The sequence below is a fragment of the Colias philodice genome, chromosome 14 (genome assembly GCF_061535455.1).
Source record: "Colias philodice isolate Cphi_HAF_F1 chromosome 14, ilColPhil1 Martin Lab GWU primary, whole genome shotgun sequence".
NCBI classification, from domain to species: domain Eukaryota; kingdom Metazoa; phylum Arthropoda; class Insecta; order Lepidoptera; family Pieridae; genus Colias; species Colias philodice.
In genome coordinates, this window is record NC_143099.1 from 6,103,009 (window position 1) to 6,124,219 (window position 21,211).

A 21,211-nucleotide genomic window follows, 5' to 3' on the forward strand; every position below is an offset into this window, starting at 1 on the left:
GTGTAGAGATGTCGGTTACTGAAATCATATCAATTGTTTCCGATAATCGATAATATTCTATATGGAAATGAAATCGATTTGAATAAAGTACCAAAATTAGTTTTTTCGGCATTTCGCCAACAATTAACTAAGTAAACTTAGCAAACAACAGCAACAAAAAGTCAACAATAACAATTAGTAAAAATAACAGAATACCACGTAAAGTATCAATATAAAAATGCAACTTGTATACAAGGCTACCGCATTCGTACAGACGATTGACTCGATTGACAAACGATCACAAGATGGGCGCCGATTAAATGATTTTCCAACTCTATGATTTTTCAACGATCCATTTCATGTACACGAATTGCGTAGGTATTATATTTTTGTGTTATTTTATTTTATTTTTCATTATATTAAACTAAACAATACTGTTTTTGATTTATAAGCTTAAGATGTTTCATTTTTATATTTTTGGTAATAATGCCGCCATAAAATAAAAATATTATGCACTAAAATTATTTTGACTTTTTAAACATAAAATACGTAATTCGGAACACGATGAAGTGTCACAGGAATCATCCTAAATGAAAAGGACTATAGTGTTACATAATATAACGTACCTACATTTAAAGCGTTCGATCTTTAAATAAGTAGTAGTAAATTACAAAAAAGTAAAACAACAAACAATAATAAAATGTTTATTAATAAAACATATTATAAAATATCACATAAATCTTATTATTTATTTAACTTATTCCAATTTTGTTGCCTCTAGCGCATACCATAGAGATTTGAAATACATCCATTGCCATTGGTGCAAAAAGGGCAAGTAAATTATACCTCGGGTATTGTCCACCTTGCAGCTGTCTGAAACAAAAAGAAAACATTATACTTTAAGACGTGTTTGTACTATGTATGTTGAAGAGTGTGTTTATTTTAACGCGATTAACTACTGCACCGATTTTAATTTTTCTTTTTTTGGTAGAATATACATGATACCTGAGCCGGGGCGGACATCTACCTAGTACTAGGTATACCGTATACTAGTTATATAGACTGAAATTTATAATAATAAACAATGTTAGTTTATGTTAAAAAATATCATTCAAGTCTTACTTTTCTCTAATATGCGTGAGACATCCTCAGGAGATATAAATTTCTCGTAATCGTGTAGTCCTTTAGCAACTACTTTTAGAACATTCTCAGCCAAATATATTCCTAAAAAGTACGCTATCCACGTCCTGTTTGGGGCAGTTATGAATATCTTTCCACCAGCTTTGAGAGTTTCTACACATAACTTGAAAAATAATTCTTTATTGACCAAGTGGCTAATGACTTCTGATGCCACTATGGCATCATAGTAATTTTGATGGGTAGGAGCATGTTCCTGAAAGAAAACAATATGTAATCAGTATATAGGTACCTACCTAACTATTGCGATTTTTAGCTGAACAGTATTTCAGTCCGGGACAGTTGCTCAACCTCTCAAGCACAAGTCCGTTCGTGCATGGAATACTGTTCTCACCTCTGGGATGGATCTGCCAATGATATGGCGATAGAGAGGCGTGCCAAGAGGCTCATAAACGACGATGAGCTAGTAGGCAAAAAACTCCAGAGCCTCGCCCACCGTCGCAACTCGCAGAGTGGCAAGTTTATCCGTTTTTTACCGGATACACTTTGGAGAGTGTGCTGCGGAATTGCACGACCTAATTCCGCCATCCCCTTTTTTCCATCGTTCGTCGAGGCGCACAGATTCTAGGCATCGCCACATGGTTGACGTTCCATGTACCCGGAGAAAGCGGTTCGGATCGTCATTCTTTATTCGAACCGCTAGGGACTGGAACATGCTTCCTGAATCTGTGTTCCCCGATGAGCACAATTTGGAGGTATTCAAGAGGAGAGTGAAAAGGTAGGCTCCATCTTAGGCCACATCTCAGTTTACCATCAGGCGAGATTGTGGCCAAGCGCTCCCCAATCGTACAATAAAAAAAAAGAACATCTAATTATACGTAATTAGAAACATTATACGTAATTAGCAACCTACGGGTTGTAGTCCGGGATACATCGCCCATTTTTGCAAGTGATTACTATCAAGCTAATTTTTCGTGAGTAGCTTTATTTTGATGAGATGCCCAATAATTTCATGTAAGTACAAAACTCTCGATTGTGGTAGCTACCAGAGGAAACAAGGATAAAATATTTTGATTTGATGGTTCTCAAATATTAATTACTAACTGAATGTTTTTTTTTGTTCAATCTCAAGATAATTATCTAAATTATTCGAAAAAATATTTGTCCTACAAAATCTATGGTTTGATCAAAGAGTCCCCCTTTCCAATGTGTATCGATAACGAAGTCATCATAAATGATTACTAACCAGCAGATTTTTTTATTTTCACTTATTTAATACTTATATAATTCAACAGATATATTGTCCTACAAATTGCGTAATAAATATTTGAGAACCGTCAAATCAAAAATTTTTATCCTTGTTACCTCTGTAAGCTACCACAATCGAGAGTTTCGTACATGAAATTATTGGGCATCTCATCAAAATAAAGCTACTCACGAAAAATTAGCTTGATAGTAATCACTTGCAAAAATAGGAGATGTATCCCGGACTATTGCAATTTTTTGCAGTTATATCTACATTTAAGACATTTAAATACCAATAAGACTGATAAGCTTGCATTAGGCTTGCACAAATAGAAATGCGTGCAGTTTCCGTCTTCCGGTTTACAAATTCTGCTAAGGTCCTTTTATGTAAATGTCCATCTTGTTCAGATGTGTTTCTACTTAACTGTACCTAATCAATAAGTACCCACGCGTATTTTTGTAACAATAATTCATATCTTATAGTATAATTTTTCGGGTTTAATTCCTTAAATATCTGCTTTATGTATTTGTTGATTATTAACTAATACCTGAACGATAGGCATTTATTTACCTCCAGTGTGGTGCAGTAATATGTTGGCTTGTTTGGTCCGAAATTCTTGCTGTGTTCTATGGCCAAATCTATGAGACTTTCACTTGGATCGATTCCCGTGACAATTGCTCCTAGTTTTGCTAATGGCTGTAATATTAAGTTACAATATATTTCTACTCAATAAAAAGTACGCACTTGAAGTGCATAAAATCTAGGCATAGAAGATAATGTATGAATATGAATATTTATTGTAATTCTTTACGCATTTAATTAAGAATAAGAACTAGTAGGTAGGTAATTATAAATATTTCATTTTTTATATGCCGGTTATTATAAAATATTTCTAACCTCTGAAACTATTCCACCTCCACAACCGATATCCAATATTTTTATGTTAGCGAGCGGTAGGTCGCCGTTTTTGATAGTCCTTGTTGATGTTATTCCGTCAACAATGTATGGAATTCTGAGAAAAAAAAAATATATTTTTATGTAAGTAATTTATAATTATAAAAAAAAAGCTTCGTTTTTTTGCCGAACGATATTTTTATTTAAAAAATAGACTGCTATTTTAAAATAACCTACATATTTATTTTTCTTTCTATAAATAATTATAGGTTCCTTAACTACCAAATTAAAAAAAATGTGCCAGATTGTTCATTTATTGTGTTATCCTACTGAAGAAACTGTAATATCGCTAGGAGTTAGGACCAATAGATTACAAAAGAAAAACGTCGCAGAATTTCGAAAAAAATTCTTTCAACAGCAAACCTACCCATTAGTAGCTAGCTACTAGTTATTATTCAATGCCATTAGGTAGGTTTAGGTACGTGACACGTGTTAACACGTTCGCGGACAGTAACGACCACCGGCGTCTAGACAGCTAAAAGTGATACGACAGTACGTCTGTCGACGTATCAGTTTTTACTTGCATAAAATCAGTACGCCAAACGACGAGCGATTTTTCATACTATCATAAAGAACGGCATGTTGTACTGTCATCACAGGTATAATTACGACTTTTGTACTGTCACTGCATTATTTACAAAAATTCGTCAAAGGAAGGTACTTCCACGCATACATTCATATTTTTTTGCCCCTCTCCCCGCGCACACTACGCCCGTGGGCGTCATGTTTGCATACGGTTAGTCGAGTACTGCGCCGCTGCGGTGATCCCGCGTGCCGCGTGTGAATTGTTGTTTAGAAATTGAGTATTTTGTTTCCAACGTAATTTAATTGTTTTACTCATACTGGATGTACTAATTCAAGTCTAGTTGCTTATGTAAACAACATATTTATGTTGCTATTGTTTGTTGTGAACACGATTTTGTTGAACTAAATTTGTAACGAATATTTTTGCAAATGGCGTCTCGAGTGTCCCTTCGTCCAGCATACTCACCACAACTCACCATGGAATCCTGATATTTCATGAATGTCAAAAAACTGTTCTGAAATAGTGCTAAATAGTGCCCAAAGGAAAAAAATAGTGCTCTTGTACTTGCGAAGTTATAGCCATAGTTCGATGAGTATGCTGGACGAAGGTTTCGCCCAGCATACTCACCTCCGTCCGGAGAATCTGTATACGCTTCAAACATAATTCATACTTCAAAAAATAGTTCCCAAATAGTGCCAAACGGTGCCCAAAAAGAAAAAACAGTGCTCGAATAACTTCGGAGTTATAGGCTTCGTTCAGTGAGTATGCTGGGCGTAGGTTCTACGCCCAGCATACTCACCTCAGTGCGCGAATATCGAACGAGCTGTAGGTATAATTTACGTCTCAAAAAATTGTACTTGAAATAGTGCCCAATATCAGTCCAATTTTTGCTTGACTTTTGACTTAGAAAACCATTAAATTTTAATGTAAACTTCTACATACTAACGTAAAATGGGGTACAGTCGTCGACACAATATGTTTTTGGACAAAAATATTAAACTTTCTAATTGTAGACTTCATGTTATTGGAAATAATTATGGTATTTTCTCACATGTCAAAAACTTTCGATTAAATGCATTATTATATATTTTATAAATAATAATAAATGAATGAAACTTTAAGCGTAAATGAAGTCTATTACTTCATTGCATTGTGTGTTTGTCTGAATAAAAACAGTCATTTGCAGCCAATAAAATTAATATCTTGAAAAATTGTAAAAAGGAAATTATACAGTTTCTTTTTGTATATATGTTGCAGGCAAAACTTATAACCAGTCAAAACTAGTACTGTGACATAGTTATACAAATTTTTAAAACTCTTTCCAATAGTTTCATCAATGAAAGGTTTAGCAATAAAAAACATTTTTAATTACTTACGTTATTTATTACTATTTAAAGGGCCAAAGTAATCAGAATTCTAGTTAACTAGTTCACAGCTTTTGTTAACATTCATAATATAATCAATGTAAATAGAAAAAATTGTAGTTTTAATATTGTATATAATATACATATAAAAAAATGTTCAGCGTCGCGGGCGCCGCGCGTCGTAAGCCCCATACCTATTGACCGTACGTGCATCCATTACTGCCACACTATATTGAACTTTATCACATGAGGAATACAGGTCAATTCCGTAAACGTTGTGGTACCGTCCTTGATCCGGAAAATGATTATTTTGAATAATTTTGTCAGTTGTAATGTAAGCATTAATAACAGCAACTTTATTTTTCATGCATGATTTACTTCATTTGATATCTTAATCCTTCAAGCGCCGTGATCTAGACAAATATATAAAATCATTGTTCCTAGCTACCGGGGTCCCATGCGACGCGCGAAGGCTTAATCATATATTATAAAGTATTATTAAAATAATGTGTAATTAATAATATTGCGATTCTAAAGTAAATACTCCCTTACATAGACAATATAACAAAACAAATAATTTACACAAGACAAAAATTGTTAGAAAGAAAGTTAATAATATTGTATTCGACTGTACTCAATGTAATGTATGTAGAAGTTTACAATCAAATTTAATGGTTTTCTAGATCAAAAGTCAAGCAAAAATTGGACTGATATTGGGCACTATTTCAAGCACAATTTTTTGAGACGTAAATTGTTCCTATAGCTCGTTCGATATTCGCGCACTGAGGTGAGTATGCTGGGCGTAGAACCTACGCCCAGCATACTCACTGAACGAAGCCTGTAACTCCGAAGTTATTCGAGCACTGTTTTTTCTTTTTGGGCACCGTTTGGCACTATTTGGGAACTATTTTTTGAAGTATGAATTATGTTTGAAGCGTATACAGATTCTCCGGACGGAGGTGAGTATGCTGGGCGAAACCTTCGTCCAGCATACTCATCGAACTATGGCTATAACTTCGCAAGTACAAGAGCACTATTTTTTTCCTTTGGGCACTATTTAGCACTATTTCAGAACAGTTTTTTGACATTCATGAAATATCAGGATTCCATGGTGAGTTGTGGTGAGTATGCTGGACGAAGGGACACCGTCTCGAGACTCGTTCGAAAAAGAACAAAAACGTCTTAAAGACCTGTTTGATGCAGCGTCTACCCCTGAATCGAGTCCATACCCATTTGCTGATGATGGTGACTATGAATCTGACGCTGAGTACTTACGACGTTTACGCCTATATCCGTTCTGTCATATCATATGGTTTTTTAACCATGTGTTGTAACACTACGCCCCTGGGCAATGTATGAAAAAAAGTAGTGTCTCAGTAGCTGCAACCTGTAAACCAGTACTGTCCGCGAACGTGTTAATTTTTTTTTATTGAAGTATCTATCTATCTTTACCAGTTTTGTTATTACAAGTTATTCAAGTAATGCATAATTTTGGAATCGATGAGGATTTTCCTTATTTTTGTTAAACTAGAAAATATGTAAGTAGGTATTAGGTATAAACCTCGTAGAAACTCGTGATTTATTGGTAGTGGTATACCTAATATGTAGTTATAAATGGCTGTAGCCATGTAAACCATTAATAATGTAAATTGAAATACCATTGAATTATTAATGGTGTTACATAGGTAATTGCATGGAGATGGAAATATATTCCAGCATAGGTATACTTTATTAATTACTGTATAGTTACTATCCGTAAATATCAGCACTAACTAATAAGTAATATTATAATAAGTCTTAATAAGGCTGCAGTCTAGCAAAATTGCGTTTTCAACAAGTTATTTGACAATTTTTTCCCGGCTAATGAAATGATAAACTGATTTTTTTTTTCTTGTTTATCAATTAGTGTTATATACGCAATGCGCGTGAATTTTTTCACATTTATAAAGTTACTTTATGTTACCTTAATCAGGCCTTCAAGATAAGTCTCTTTCCCCCAAAGACATTTCGAGCTAAGTTTGTGCACTCACTACGTTGCAACCGATTACAATTTACACAATCTGATCAGCGCATTATTATCCTTATATAGTCGTTATTAAAAACTGCTGAATACAATTGCCGAAAAACTTATGATTTTCTTAATTAGAACGTTATAAATTCATTAAATTTCCCATTTTTTGCCTTACAAAATCTATTGATAAATACTGCTAAAAGTTATTTTTTCCATTAATTTATTCGAGTTGGTTGAAGACCAATGAGTATTAATCCTTTAAAAATATTTTTTTTTTGAATTTTGATAATTCTTTAAATATTAAAAAAATATTTAAAATAATTAGGAAAAATCCTAGCGAATTTCTTTAGTCGCGCTCCTTGGGCCGGAGCGTTCTGACGTGTGCTCTACGCTCGATTTTCCTTCATACCGAAGTGAAAGTTGCTCTACTTCATTAAATTTAATATTTTTGTTAATTGAGTATTTTTAAACATTTGATTTCGATATGGAAAATAAACGAAAAAAATACGCGTGTAACTACTAGAAAAAAAATTATCTTCGAACATAAAGTTAATTTCATTAACTTTATGTTCGAAGATAATTTTTTAAATAGATTGCAAAGGTGATTGGCAACAATTTCTTTATTTTACGGGGTGTCAGTAAAGGGATGTATATTTCTTTAAAACTAAAGTAAGCTCATAAATTTATAATTATTATAATATAATTTTTTTGAAGTTCCAAAAATGTTTATTTTTCGTTTGAGAAATACGAAATATAATATAAACTTGTATTGAGAACTTGAACTTCCCAAGTTCATCCGGGGAAATCCCCATACGGGGAAAATGATTTGTTTACTCCAAAATTGATCCGAGGTGTTTTAATTTTTTCTTCTAGTCATTTTCAACGTAGCGGCATGTTGTTTGATTATTAATTTTGTAACTTAAATGCAGGATGTTGGTTTTATATTCTGATCTTGCAGACGCGCTGACAAATTTAGTCCGCCATTTCTAGTTTAGTCTACCAACTCTAAGTACCAATATTAAAACGAATGGATTATCATCACATCATCAAAACTCAGATGTAATGGAAGATCACAATAACATAGAAAATTCAGTGGGTGTTGAGAACTAAACAAACAGAAGTAACAGAGACGCGAAGAATAAAAAAGAGGACGAAAACGATAATTTTTTGATGCTTTCCCTTTTCGACGTATTGTTAGGGTACATCACCAAACTGCAAAAAACAAAACTGATGATTCCCAATTGCTGATTAAAAATGAAAAACAAATAATCGACAACAGTGGTGAAAATTTGCTGATCACAATGAAACATCCTTCAGTGGTAGCAGATTTACTCATTTCAAATGTATCGGTGAACAGCGTAAAGGAGAGGAGGACAGGAAAACATTATGAATGTGGATGGTGGATTGTATACAGGGTGTAATCGATAAGTATGTGCAGGCGATTATGACGTTATTATTGCAGGTATCAAAAAACTTAAAACTGATATCGAAATTACTTTACCTAATGAGCAAAATGACAATAATAACTTTTTAAAAGTATAACGAGAAATATCTAAAAAATTTACTTTATACGCTCCCATATCAAAAAGGGAAAATGGGACTAGTAGAAGTTAAATGTCTAATTCCGGCAAAAGACATGAATGCGGAAGATGCGGTTAAAAAAAATTTAATATTTGAAATACAATGCAAAAAATAACACTTTTGTCATAGATAAGAATCATGACTATTTTTTCTAAATTCAGGGACAACTAAACGTTGCAGAAGCAGAAGTCTTCTTATTTGCTGTTTGGACTGGAGTGAATAATTCGTTAAAAATAGAATATATAAAAAAGTATGTAACGTTTAGGCAAAATAAAATGATGGACCATTATCAAGATTTTACATAAATTGCCTACTGTCAGAATTGATTGATTCGAGACTTCAGCATTCGATGCCCATCAAGGACCCATCCTATATCATTCAAAGCGATTGAAAAAAAAGAGATAAATCCAGTGCAACCGATAAAGCATCAGAATGCTAGCAAAAGATTTATTAGGTTTATCAATATAAATCTATATATTACACATAATATAATAAATCTGTAGAAGACGCGAAGACTGACATCCGCGCGGACAGAGTCGCGGGCGGAAGCTAGTCAGAAATAAATATCTTTTGTTTTCATTTAACACAAACATTACATTTTTTTTATTATATACAAAATTTGTTTATCCGTTTTATTAGTTAAACTGAACAACTTTCACTAAGAAACTTAGGTCGAAAAAAATGTATAGAGTTCTGCATTTTGTATGGAAAGCTTATTTTTTTTTATATTTCATCCAAATTTCTTTGTAAAAGTTGATCAGTTATATAAACATGAAGTTGAAGATATCAATAGAAAGTATTCGCAAATTTTGTGTACTGATAAAAAAAAAATCACCCGGTGTAATTTTCACGAAAATTGTTTCAAATTGTCATTTTTGGTACTTATTACGAATATTAAATTATGCATACGAATGATTTAATTTTTAAAAATTAAGTGGAGCAACTTTCCCTTAGTACATTTGTATTATTTACATATAGGATGACAGGATGCATTTGTTTGCACTACTAGACCAAGCCCTTAAGTGTCATAGTAAATCAATCGATACATAGGTAATTGCTGAATGTTTTGTTCAAAAAGAAAATCCAAAGGTCAGGTGTTAAAAAAACATTTTTATAAACACCTAACTATGATCAAGGTCATTTTTAGAGGAAATCATATTGAATTTTGTACTTGCAACGTTTTTTTAGGGTTCCGTAGCCAAAATGGCAAAAACGGAACCCTTATAGTTTCGTCATGTCCGTCTGTCCGTCTGTCCGTCTGTCCGTCTGTCACAGCCGATTTACTCGGAAACTATAAGTACTACAGTGATGAAATTTGATGGGAATATGTGTTGTATGAACCGCTACAAAAATATGACACTAAATAGTAAAAAAAAGAATTGGGGGTGGGGCCCCCCATACATGTAACTGAGGGATGAAATTTTTTTTTTCGATGTACATACCCGTGTGGGGTATCAATGGAAAGGTCTTTTAAAATGATATAAAGTTTTCTAAAAAACATTTTTCTTAAAGTGAACGGTTTTTGAGATATCAGCTCTCAAAGTCGTAAAAAGTATGTCCCCCCCCCTCTATTTTTATAACTACGGGGTATAAAATTCTAAAAAAAATAGAGGTGATGCATGCTAATTAACTCTTTCAACGATTTTTGGTTTGATCAAAGTATCTCTTATAGTTTTTGAGATAGGTTGATTTAACTGTAATTTATTATATTTGCTGCTACGGAACCCTTTGTGCGCGAGCCCGACTCGCACTTGGCCGGTTTTTTATTAATAGATTTCGATAGACTACGATATATTATTATGTTTCTGGACGTTTTGATAGAAATACAGATCGTAAATTTTTGCATGTGTTTATATTTTCAGTGGCTGAGTGTACATTTGTCAGCAATAGGTTATTAAAAATTGTGATAAAAATTAATATGAGCGTCACGATTTTGTATTATGCAGGACTGAAAATAATACATAGGTAGGTATGTATAATCCATACTAATATTATAAATGCGAAAGTAACTCTGTCTGTCTGTTACTCAATCACGCCTAAACTACTGAACCAATTTGTATGAAATTTGCTATGGAGATATTTTGATACCCGAGAAAGGACATAGGCTACCTATGGCTAGGCTTTATTGCGAAATATGTACCACGGGCGAAGCCGGGGCGGACCACTAGTAAGGAATAAATAGAAAATTTGCTGCAAACATTTCCATTATGTTATCTAGAAGATACAGAATGTTTATATATTCTTTGTTGCATTGGCCTGGTAACATGCAACAGCCAACAACATAACACTATAAACACCTATAAAGAACAACGATTTGAAGGTATGTGACGTCTTTACCAAAAAATACAGATTATATAGTTTTTAATTGAGATTGATTTTACCTTAGGTCGTTCATGCTATGAAGACAAGGCACAGAACCATTGGGCATCCACCAGTTATTCGTTAAATCGGAATGCCTCTCGATTTCTACCACATCAACAGTGGGACCAGTTTTGTCACTCATTTTCTGTTATTGTATTGTTTTGTCTGAAAAATAAACTTTGCATGTTAGAAATGTTTTATTTATTTACCTATATAAAGCAGTTACATTTTTATTTCCCCAAAATAATTCTAAGATTAAACAGGAATTTGAGTTAATCTTATATAATGAATTAAATTAGAATTTTATCGATTCTTTCTACTTTCTAGCATTAATGTTTCATAAAATAATATTTTTTTTATTATTATGACTGATTTTTTATGATATTGACTTTACAATATATTAACTGATATTTACGTTAATTCATATATAGGTAGGTACTATAAGAAAATACATTTTAAAAAGGAGATTTGCGATTTCCATCTTTAATTATGTATGTGAAAAATTATGTGGTCATTTATAATTTCAGATAATAGCTGAATAGATAACTAATACAAACATTTATAAATATACACATAATAAATAAATAAATAAAATTTCTGACGGTTGAAGGTTTTTCGTTCACTTTTGATGCATATTATAATGAACATTACATATTCATAAAATAATTAAAAATTTAATTAAGTTTTATAAAATTATAATAAACCTAATTCCTATGAACATTTTAGTCTAAAAAATATCACTTTCGTACTCTATTTTGGTTCTATAATAAGGTACCTAGTTACTAGTTAGGTATTAAATTTACTTTTGTGTAGGTATTAAATCTAAATACATAGTTACTTAAGTACCTACCAACACTGTAAATTGTTTGAAATTAAAATAATACGTACATTTCACACAATAGAATTGGTAGATATTTAATTTTATAAGATGTAGTAACAAGTTATTACTGAGCCTTTACGGAAAAACAACGCGGGATATGGTAAGTTTTAAGGAAATCAATATACAATTTATACATAAGTAGCAAAGCCTCGCTTGGTTATAAAAAAAATTAAATAAATATAGTTTGAAAAACTAAAAAACACGCTTTCAAGATAGACACAACTAAAAAGTAGAAAATAATTCTTAATCTAGGCATCAAGCAATAACCAATACATAGTATTTTTGTGAAAAAAGCGTGGGGCGCTTTTCATGAGCTGATTGTATAATAGATAGGTATCTTCATTCTACATGGCACCCCACGCTTTTTTCACAAAAATACTATGTATTGGTTATTGCTTGATGCCTAGATTAAGAATTATTTTCTACTTTTTAACACGCTTTTATTAGCTTCACCTGTATTGTCTCATTCACCGGTTGATTAGAGCAGGGATTGGTTCTCTTTCGAACATAAATATTTCGGTTCATCGTCTTTTTCAAGTAACAATAATAATTATTGAACACGTCCATAAATTTAGCCTTGACTGTTGTTTACATTATTATAGGCCAATCGAAAAATTATATTTATATATATTTAAACGATCTATATTACCAAATTTTTTAAGACAAAAAAAAAACAAAAAATTAACCTTGAAAATCTAATTAAGTATGATTAATTGTGAATGACGCGTTGTTTTTGTAAAATTCTTATTCTGGTTTTAACGTTTCAAAATATATGCTCAATGCCTAAATTCCCAGGAATATAAATAATTAATGATGAAATTGATGATGACTAGTCGATAAAATATTTTGTTGTGTCTCATAAGTATATGGACTATATATAAAGCAATATACAGTGTGGAAATTTTCGATGGGCCCTGGAAGAAAAGTACTTGAAATACTGAAGATAGATAATTTTGCTGAAAGGAAAGGAAACCCCCAGGGCCCATCGAAAATTTCCACACTGTATATGAATATCTCGAAAACTGAGGGACATTTATTAAACAAAATATATTTTTCTGAATCTCCACAATATCCTCTATATCCAGTTAGGTTATCCATTAATTACACACCAGTCACCACCCTGTATAAGTAGTTGACATTCCTATTATCTGACAAATATTGGTATAAGTCTAACATTTTGCTTTTGTAGTTAAAATGCCCTATAAATTATAATGCCATTAATGGAGAAGTTTACTATTTTTTTTTTATTAATTATAAAAATTTAAGTAAAATAAAACATATCTGTGAAAAAATCAATAAAATATCTCAAGAAATGAAAAAGTTATAGGACATCGTGTGACGTCACGACACCTTCTTGACGAGCAGAGTTCATATGAATTTGTATTGTTTTGTACTTTATTTGTAAAATACTATTTATTATGTTTATTTTCCGATAGTAGGAGTTAAAAAAATACTTATTAATATTTTATTGTTCGTATGTGCCAGAGCACAATAGTAAAAAAGCCCAATTTTCGGGTATTTTTTCGTGTACCAAATAATACACTAATAAGGGAGCGTCCATAAATTACGTGAGGTGTTTTTGTCCATTTTTTGACCTTCCCTCCCCCTCTGGTGAGATATCATGAGATTTTACTGAACCCCCTCCCCCATCCCCCCATCTCACGTGAGATTTTTCAAAATGTGGGTTTCTTAAGTTTATTTGTCATTGTAAAAAGAAAAAAAAAATTGCTTTGTGCTTTTGTTTACGACTAGTTAAAAATAGTAATTAATATGTATTGCTGAAAGTTATAATAAGGGCCGATTTTTCAATGCTTAGATAAAACTTACCCGTCCAATAAAGTATTAGGGATAATAAATGTCACGTAAACTGTCAAATACGGGCAATTAGAATACGTTTTTAAAATGGTAGTTTTATACATTATTCGACGAATAAGTTTTATCCAAGCATTGAAAAATCGGCCCTTAGTGTTATAACAAGGTAACAATAGAATATTTAAATCTTAACCGTAACATTAAAATCTTAAGCATGTTATTTGGATTAAATGGACCAAAAGAGTATAATTTGTTTTGTTTCAATTTAAAAAAAAATGCGTGATATTTGCCGACACCCCCCCTCTCCCCAACGTAAGGTTAGATGAGATTTTACTCGACCCCCTCCCCCCCTAAAACAACTCACGTAATTTATGGACGCCCCCTAAGGAAAAATGGAAACGGTACACCGTACACTAAACGGATTTTGATGATAGTTTGTAGAGAGAGATGCACATACACCTTATATAATTATTAACCAGAATAACATAGTATAAAGTATAGAAAATATACTTTTGCTCGCGGGTTGAAACCGAGCTAGTTCAGTAAAAAATAATTAAGTAGGTATTCTCATTTCTCATACTAGCTGCGCCATGCGGTTTCAACCGCGAAAATGCGAATAATCGCGAGCTGCGAATATCAGTATAATATTAATATAATAACATAAGTAGTTAAAAAAAGACGAACAATAATTTAAATTGCGTCAAAATCGAGTACAAAGGAGTCGGTAGCATACAAAAATACAGGTAAAGCTTATAAAAGCGTGTTGAAATACTTTTCAGGCTAATCCGAATCCGAGATTCTTACTTGGTTACATCTACTATCTTTCAGTGAAAGTCCTATCAAAATCGGTCCAGCCGTTCCAGACAAAAAAAGGCAAAGTTTGAAAAAAAAAACGTTCGTGCTGAGCACACGTCTCAGAAGTAAAACTTCTTTGGCAAGATGCAAAGATACCAAATCGTCGCCTTACTCCATGACATGACGGTATTGCCATGACGCGATCTTGAAATTTTACTCTTAACACGCCTAAAGAAGTTTCACTTCAAAAAGCAATTTTAATATATTTATTATTTACTATGTCCATGTACATTTACTTAAAAATTGGTTTGTGATCGTCACACTTAAAACCAAGTGTGACGATCTAAACAACCAGTAGGTAGGTATATACTTAGCATCTTAGCTACAATCTGTTAATTAATAGAAAAAGAATCTTTTAATTTCAGAACTAACCTATGACAAATTGAATAAACAAACTAAATCATTTCGACCTTCGACGAAGCCTTCTTCCATTATACTGAAATTAAAACTAAACTAAACACACTCATAATTAATAAAGAATAAATAAATGTGAATATGTAAAATGTTATATTATTTTTAACTGTATGAGCAATATTTTTATTAAAATTTTCTTTTATTTTACGTTTATCAAGTATCAACAGTTTTGAATAAAGAAATCATACAATCGAAGTAATCTGCCCTATCGCTACTTGCGCGAGCTTAGGTGTAGCAACGATGACGTCACAGGCGCATCGAATCCACAGATGTTTCGTGCAAAAATATGTAAACTTCAATAATCTATATCTCAGTCATTTATTGATGGTTTTCAAAAAATTTTTCGGCTATTGATTAGTTTTGATCTATATTATTTGAACACCATTATATAATATTTTCAACATGAGTAAACTTCTCCATTGAATCCATATTGAATCGTTTTTCCTCATATTTGCTATATAAATATTGTATGAACAAATATTAGTAAAAATAAGTATTTTTTTTATCTTAGCATTTTTGCAGTACAGATAATACAAAGATTTTGGTAATAAAACTACAAACGACATAGTATGCTCACATAGCACTTCTCTATAGAAAAAACCGTGGGGCGCTTTTCAAGAGCTGATTATACATGGCGCTTTTTCTACAATTATACTACCTACGTATTGGTTATTAAGCTATTGCATAGCTTCTATCGCGGGCCTTGAGCGCGGGGAGTGGGGACCGAATCAAATATTGTTACTTTTTATTGTACATATTTTTTCCATATTTTAGTTTTTTCAGTCCATTTTATATTTACATATTTCGAAATTTTTAATACATATTAATTATCCTATAGCCCTAGACTAATAACCCCTATAACCTGTCAATCACAATAAATCATTTGAATTTGAAATTTGAAAAGTAAAAACTTAAATGTATAAAACGTATCTATTAGCACAGACTAATAATAATATACTACCTATTAGTTAGCCTCAAACAAAAAAAAAAACAAATATATCTAATACTCACGTAAAATCCAAACGCGTACACTCCTTAGTTACTGAGATACAAGAATGACACGATAATTAACTTCTTTGTATCTACTCACCAGAATTATATACAAATTTACCTTATCGCGAGTGGAAAAAAAATGTTGTCTATGAATATAATTATCCCCTGCCCTGAATTTTATTGTTTATAATGCGCACAATTATTAGGTAAATGAGTAATCAATAACAATAACAATAAACAATAAACTTTATTTCCAAAATATAAGATGCATAGAAATTGAAAACCCTTGCTCCCACACTAGGATTCCCTGTGTCGTGGGAACAAGTATCTTCCAGTGGTACATTTTATTCCTTATGCTAAGAAAATAAACTATCACATTAAAAATCTTCTATACAAAACAATTTTTTTTATTACTTAATAACAATATAAATTTGTTAAAATATATAAATTCATGCTAACTACTATTATTAAACTAAATGCGAACTTAAACATGCGAGTGTGTGTTCATGTGTAGTGGGTGGTGAGGGGTGTGTGTGTGTGTTTGTGTATGTGTGTGTGTGTGTGTGTGTGTGTGTGTGTGTGTGTATGTGTGTACATCAATATTGTAAACAATTTTCTAGTTGTCTCATGCTTCCAATTTCAAAAACTCTTCAGTCTGAATATAGTCAAGGCCTTGCATCCATACTTTAAGGGACTTTTTTAATTTCCATCTAGTCATTTTAAAAATATTTAATTTAATGTTGATTTTAGTAAGTATATAAGTAAGGCTGGGTCCTTAATTATATGAAAGAGAAGAACTTATGAGCAAAAGATGTGCGAGTGGTAGGAGCTTTCCATGTAAGACGTCTGCTTTCCGGATTATTTATGGTTCTAGCAGCTGACTTGTGAAATTTTAAAATGAGCGCCATTAAAAATAGCTTCCGTACACTAAGTTGACCGGTTTCTAGGTACAATTGTTTTGTTGGGAATCGGAAGGGCTTTTTATATGCCACTTTAATTACCGCCCTTTGTGCCCTTTCCACCCTCAGCAGTATGGTTTGACAAGCTGCACCCCATGCACATATTCCATAACACAGAATAGACTGACACAGCGCTGTGTACACAATACGTACTTATCGTTTCTGTATCAGCCACATTTCTTAAAGCCCGGCATTCACTACACGCACCGCGAGCCGAGCCCCGAGCCGTACCAATCTGTGGATAAATCCGTCATCGCCCACACACTACACGAGCGCCGAGTTGCAGTCCAGTCGACTGTGAACTTTGGTGAGCCTTGCACGTATCTACCCTACCATGGTACCGATGCTTTCAAAACGAAAAAAAAGTGGCTCTAGTAGTCGGCGCAATACTTTTTACGCAGAAAAAAAAAGCGCGTTTGGGCAAAGGAATGGGTGAAACTACGAACAAAATATACACATAAGAAATTGCTGCAATGCATTCAGTACTGTGAACCACCTGATTTTGTTAATTACTTAAGAATGAAATACGAAATCTTCGTGGAATTATTAAAATTAGTGACGCATTATGGCGAATGACTTACAAGTTCACCGACAAATCCGCGGACGCACACACACGTACGGATTTGTCCGGCGCGGCTTGGGTGCGCACTGCGCGCCGAGCCGCGAGCCGCGCACTTCGATACATACACACGCAGATTTGTCCGCGGACTTGTCGCCAGCTACAAATCCAGCGGATGGGCGCGCTTGTGAATGGTGGCCTTAATAGTTTAAATATGTACATGAGTTTGCGAACTCTGGAGCTTAGTTCTGTTTCGGATTTATCCAGATTGTCTAAAATTTTAGTGGCCAATTTTTCACCTATTTCTGAAAAGTACTCATTTACTGTATTAAGGGAATCTATAGGATTGTTAGTCTTGATGTTAAGAAGTTCATTACGAGATTTTTTGGTATCATCAATTTTGCATGTTCGTTTAACAGTTCTCCAGAGTTTTTTACTATCCTTACTAGTGTCTTGAAAAGCCTGTCTATCATATTCATCTTTTAAATTTTGTAGTTAATAAATTGTTGCAAGTATTTCTGTATTTTTTATACTCATTTTTTAGTTATTCAGGGTCAGGGAATTTTTTAGTGGTCATAATATGTAAAGTTTTTTCATACATTTTAATAAGTCAGAGGTGAACCTTGGTTTAAATATTATTTTACGTTTAATAGTAGTTATTTTTGTTGAATTTTGTGAAATTAGATCATTAAGAGAGCCAATAAAATATCTAGCCATGTCAACATTATCACAGTTATATAAAGTGGAGCAGTCCATTTTTTCTATTGACTCTTGCAATTTATTGTGATCAATTTTCGATTTAACTTAAATGTCCGTATCAAAACAAAGTTGAGTGATTATATTTAAATATGTTTATTTTGGTAAAAAATTAAAAATTCAAGGGCGGTCTAAATGGAAATTTCTTTTATAGGTCATTTGTTTTACCGATCTAATAAAATCTTGATAATTTAAATAGGTAGGTACCTATATTACAAGTTTTCTGATTATTTATTAGATAACTTACTTGTTGTATACCTATCAGTAGATACTGATTTGGGTCATTTGCATCTTTATATATAACTAGCTGTTGCCCGCAGCTTCGCCTGCGTGGAAAAGATAAATTTACATAATACAAATTTTCATCCCCTATTTTACCCCTTTAGGGGATGAATTTTCTAAAATCCTTTCTTAGGGGACGCCTACGTTATGACATCTACCTGCATGCCAAATTTCAGCCCGATACGTCCAGTGGTTTGGGCTGTGCGTTGATAGATCACTATATCAGTCACCTTTGAGTTTTATATACAGGGTGTCCCGTAAGTTGTGGACCAACGGGTTATGGGGAGTAGAGGGACTTATTATATAACAAAAATACTAAAATTTATTGTCCTAAACCATAAAGTTTTTGATTTATGCTTTATTTTCAGAATTTGATAAAAATATCATCCACGTAAGCTTAATATGAACTTTTACCATTTCTGTTTTTATTTTATTCTTATTTTTTTGTTCAAGGTTGTTAAGAATACATAAGTCTTCCTAATTAAAATGATACTCAAGCATAATTAACAACAACAACAAAATTAGACCAAAAAATAGGTAAAATTTTACGTGTTAAAAATTTACGGACTGAAGTTTGAACAAAGCTGGTGTAAAAAAAATGTATGGTGACCCTGTGAAATTTTATTTTAAAAACTTCTACATCTCATACAAATTACAAAAAGGTATAATTGTGTGGTATAAAGCATTTAAAAAAATGTTAAATTGGCGTACAACATTCAAATTAGAAATTATCAGGTAGTCAACTTATTAAGTTATTCCGAGAATTATTGCCTTTATGGGCGCGCGCTGGAATTCTTTTGTATTGTTTCTGGCCAATCATAGACGATACTTGAACCCAGTATTATTTTCTTTGACTTTCAACTATTTCAGTGACTTGCTTATAGCTCGGAACTACACGCGTGTTTAACTTGATCCCGTCATTACGATATTATTCTTTGTTGAAGTACGCTTGAATCGGACACTGATTTTGCTTGTGATTTGGATATTGTTCGACTTTAGTTTTTTGAAGGGAATTACCTAATACATACACTCCACGTGAATATGCAGAAATGTTAAAAAAATTATTGAGTAAAAAAAATTTTGATCCAAGCATCAAGCATCTCTCGACAAAAATTAATTCGTCGTTGATAATCACCTGGTATTAATGCTTGCTCACTCGTACATGATACGGGTGCAAATCACTTCTCTTCAATATGTGATGCACTGTACTTCTTGGTACACCAGTGCGTCTAGCAATACGGCGAGTACTAGTTGAAGGATCTTCTTCTACTTCTGTCAATATTAGACGATCATCGACTGATCTAAGTCTTCCTATTCGATTTCCAATTCCAGGAATACGACCTTCATGGTATGCGTTATTTACTCTGAGAAAAAATCGGTGATCAGGATAGCAATCCCAATTGGGATAACGCTCACGATAAACACGTGCTGCTTGTCGAGCATTTCCATCACTGAGTCCATAAATAAAAAACATTTTTCTGCATATTCACGTGGAGTGTATGTATTAGGAATTTTCCTTCAAAAAACCAAAGTCGAACAACATCCAAATCACAAGCAAAATCAGTGTCCAATTCAAGCGCACTTCAACAAAGAATAATATCGTAATGACGGATTCAAGCTAAACACGCGTGTAGTTCCGAGCTATAAGCAAGTCACTGAAATAGTTGAAAGTCGAAGAAAATAATAGTGGATTCAAATATCGTCTATGATTGGCCAGAAACAATACAAAAGAATTCCAGCGCGCGCCCATAAAGGCAATAATTCTCGGAATAACTTAATGAGTTGACTACCTGATAATTTCTAATTTGAATGTTGTACGCCAATTTAACATTTTTTTAAATACTTTATACCACACAATTATACCTTTTTGTAATTTGTATGAGATGTAGAAGTTTTTAAAATAAAGTTTCACAGGGTCACCACTCACCATACATTTTTTTTACACCAGCTTTGTTCAAACTTCAGTCCGTAAATTTTTAAAACGTAAAATTTTACCCATTTTTTGGTCTAATTTTGTCGTTGGTGTTAATTATGCATGAGTATCATTTTAATTAGGAAGACTTATGTATTCTTAACAACCTTGAACAAAAAAATAAGAATAAAATAAAAACAGAAATGGTAAAAGTTCATATTAAGCTTACGTGGATGATATTTTTATCAAATTTTGAAAATAAAGCATAAATCAAAAACTTTATGGTTTAGGACAATAAATTTTAGTATTTTTGTTAGATAATAAGTCCCTGTACTCCCCATAACCCGTTGGTCCACTACTTACGGGACACCCTGTATATAGATTGCTTACCTACTATTTCTAGGTCATAATTGTAAACTGTTATAAATACTACCGTCGTATGAGAGAAGGGCACATCTAGCATTTTGGTGGAACTGAGATAGTTAATTGGGTTTAAAGGTTACCATATTCTGCTTCATAGCGTAGAAACCCATTGCTTAATAGAAAAAAAAATTGATGATATATATGCGTGAAGGTTAGTACTATTATATATTTTACTTTTTAGTTTTTATATATATAATTAATTAATTA

At 32.6% G+C, this 21,211-nt stretch overlaps 2 protein-coding genes across 2 annotated transcripts in view; one reads left to right on the top strand and one right to left on the bottom strand.

The window, feature by feature from the left end:
- The window catches only part of Girdin (protein girdin), a 362,727-nt gene extending 356,377 nt beyond the window's left edge, over nt 1-6,350 (top strand). The window contains exon 8 of the transcript XR_016316549.1: nt 4,284-6,350. The gene's annotated coding sequence lies outside the window, so the exon portion shown is untranslated. The remainder of the gene's footprint in view (nt 1-4,283) is intronic.
- LOC149482877 (ubiquinone biosynthesis O-methyltransferase, mitochondrial-like) lies at nt 737-11,320 on the bottom strand. The gene is made up of 5 exons (XM_089703082.1): nt 11,180-11,320; nt 3,260-3,374; nt 2,933-3,058; nt 1,102-1,372; nt 737-852 (listed from the first exon to the last, which is right to left on the bottom strand). Exons 1-5 carry the CDS (start codon nt 11,299-11,301, stop codon nt 737-739), a joined length of 750 nt encoding a protein of 249 aa, XP_089559208.1. The 5' UTR covers nt 11,302-11,320.
- Nucleotides 11,321-21,211: the final 9,891 nt, after the last annotated feature.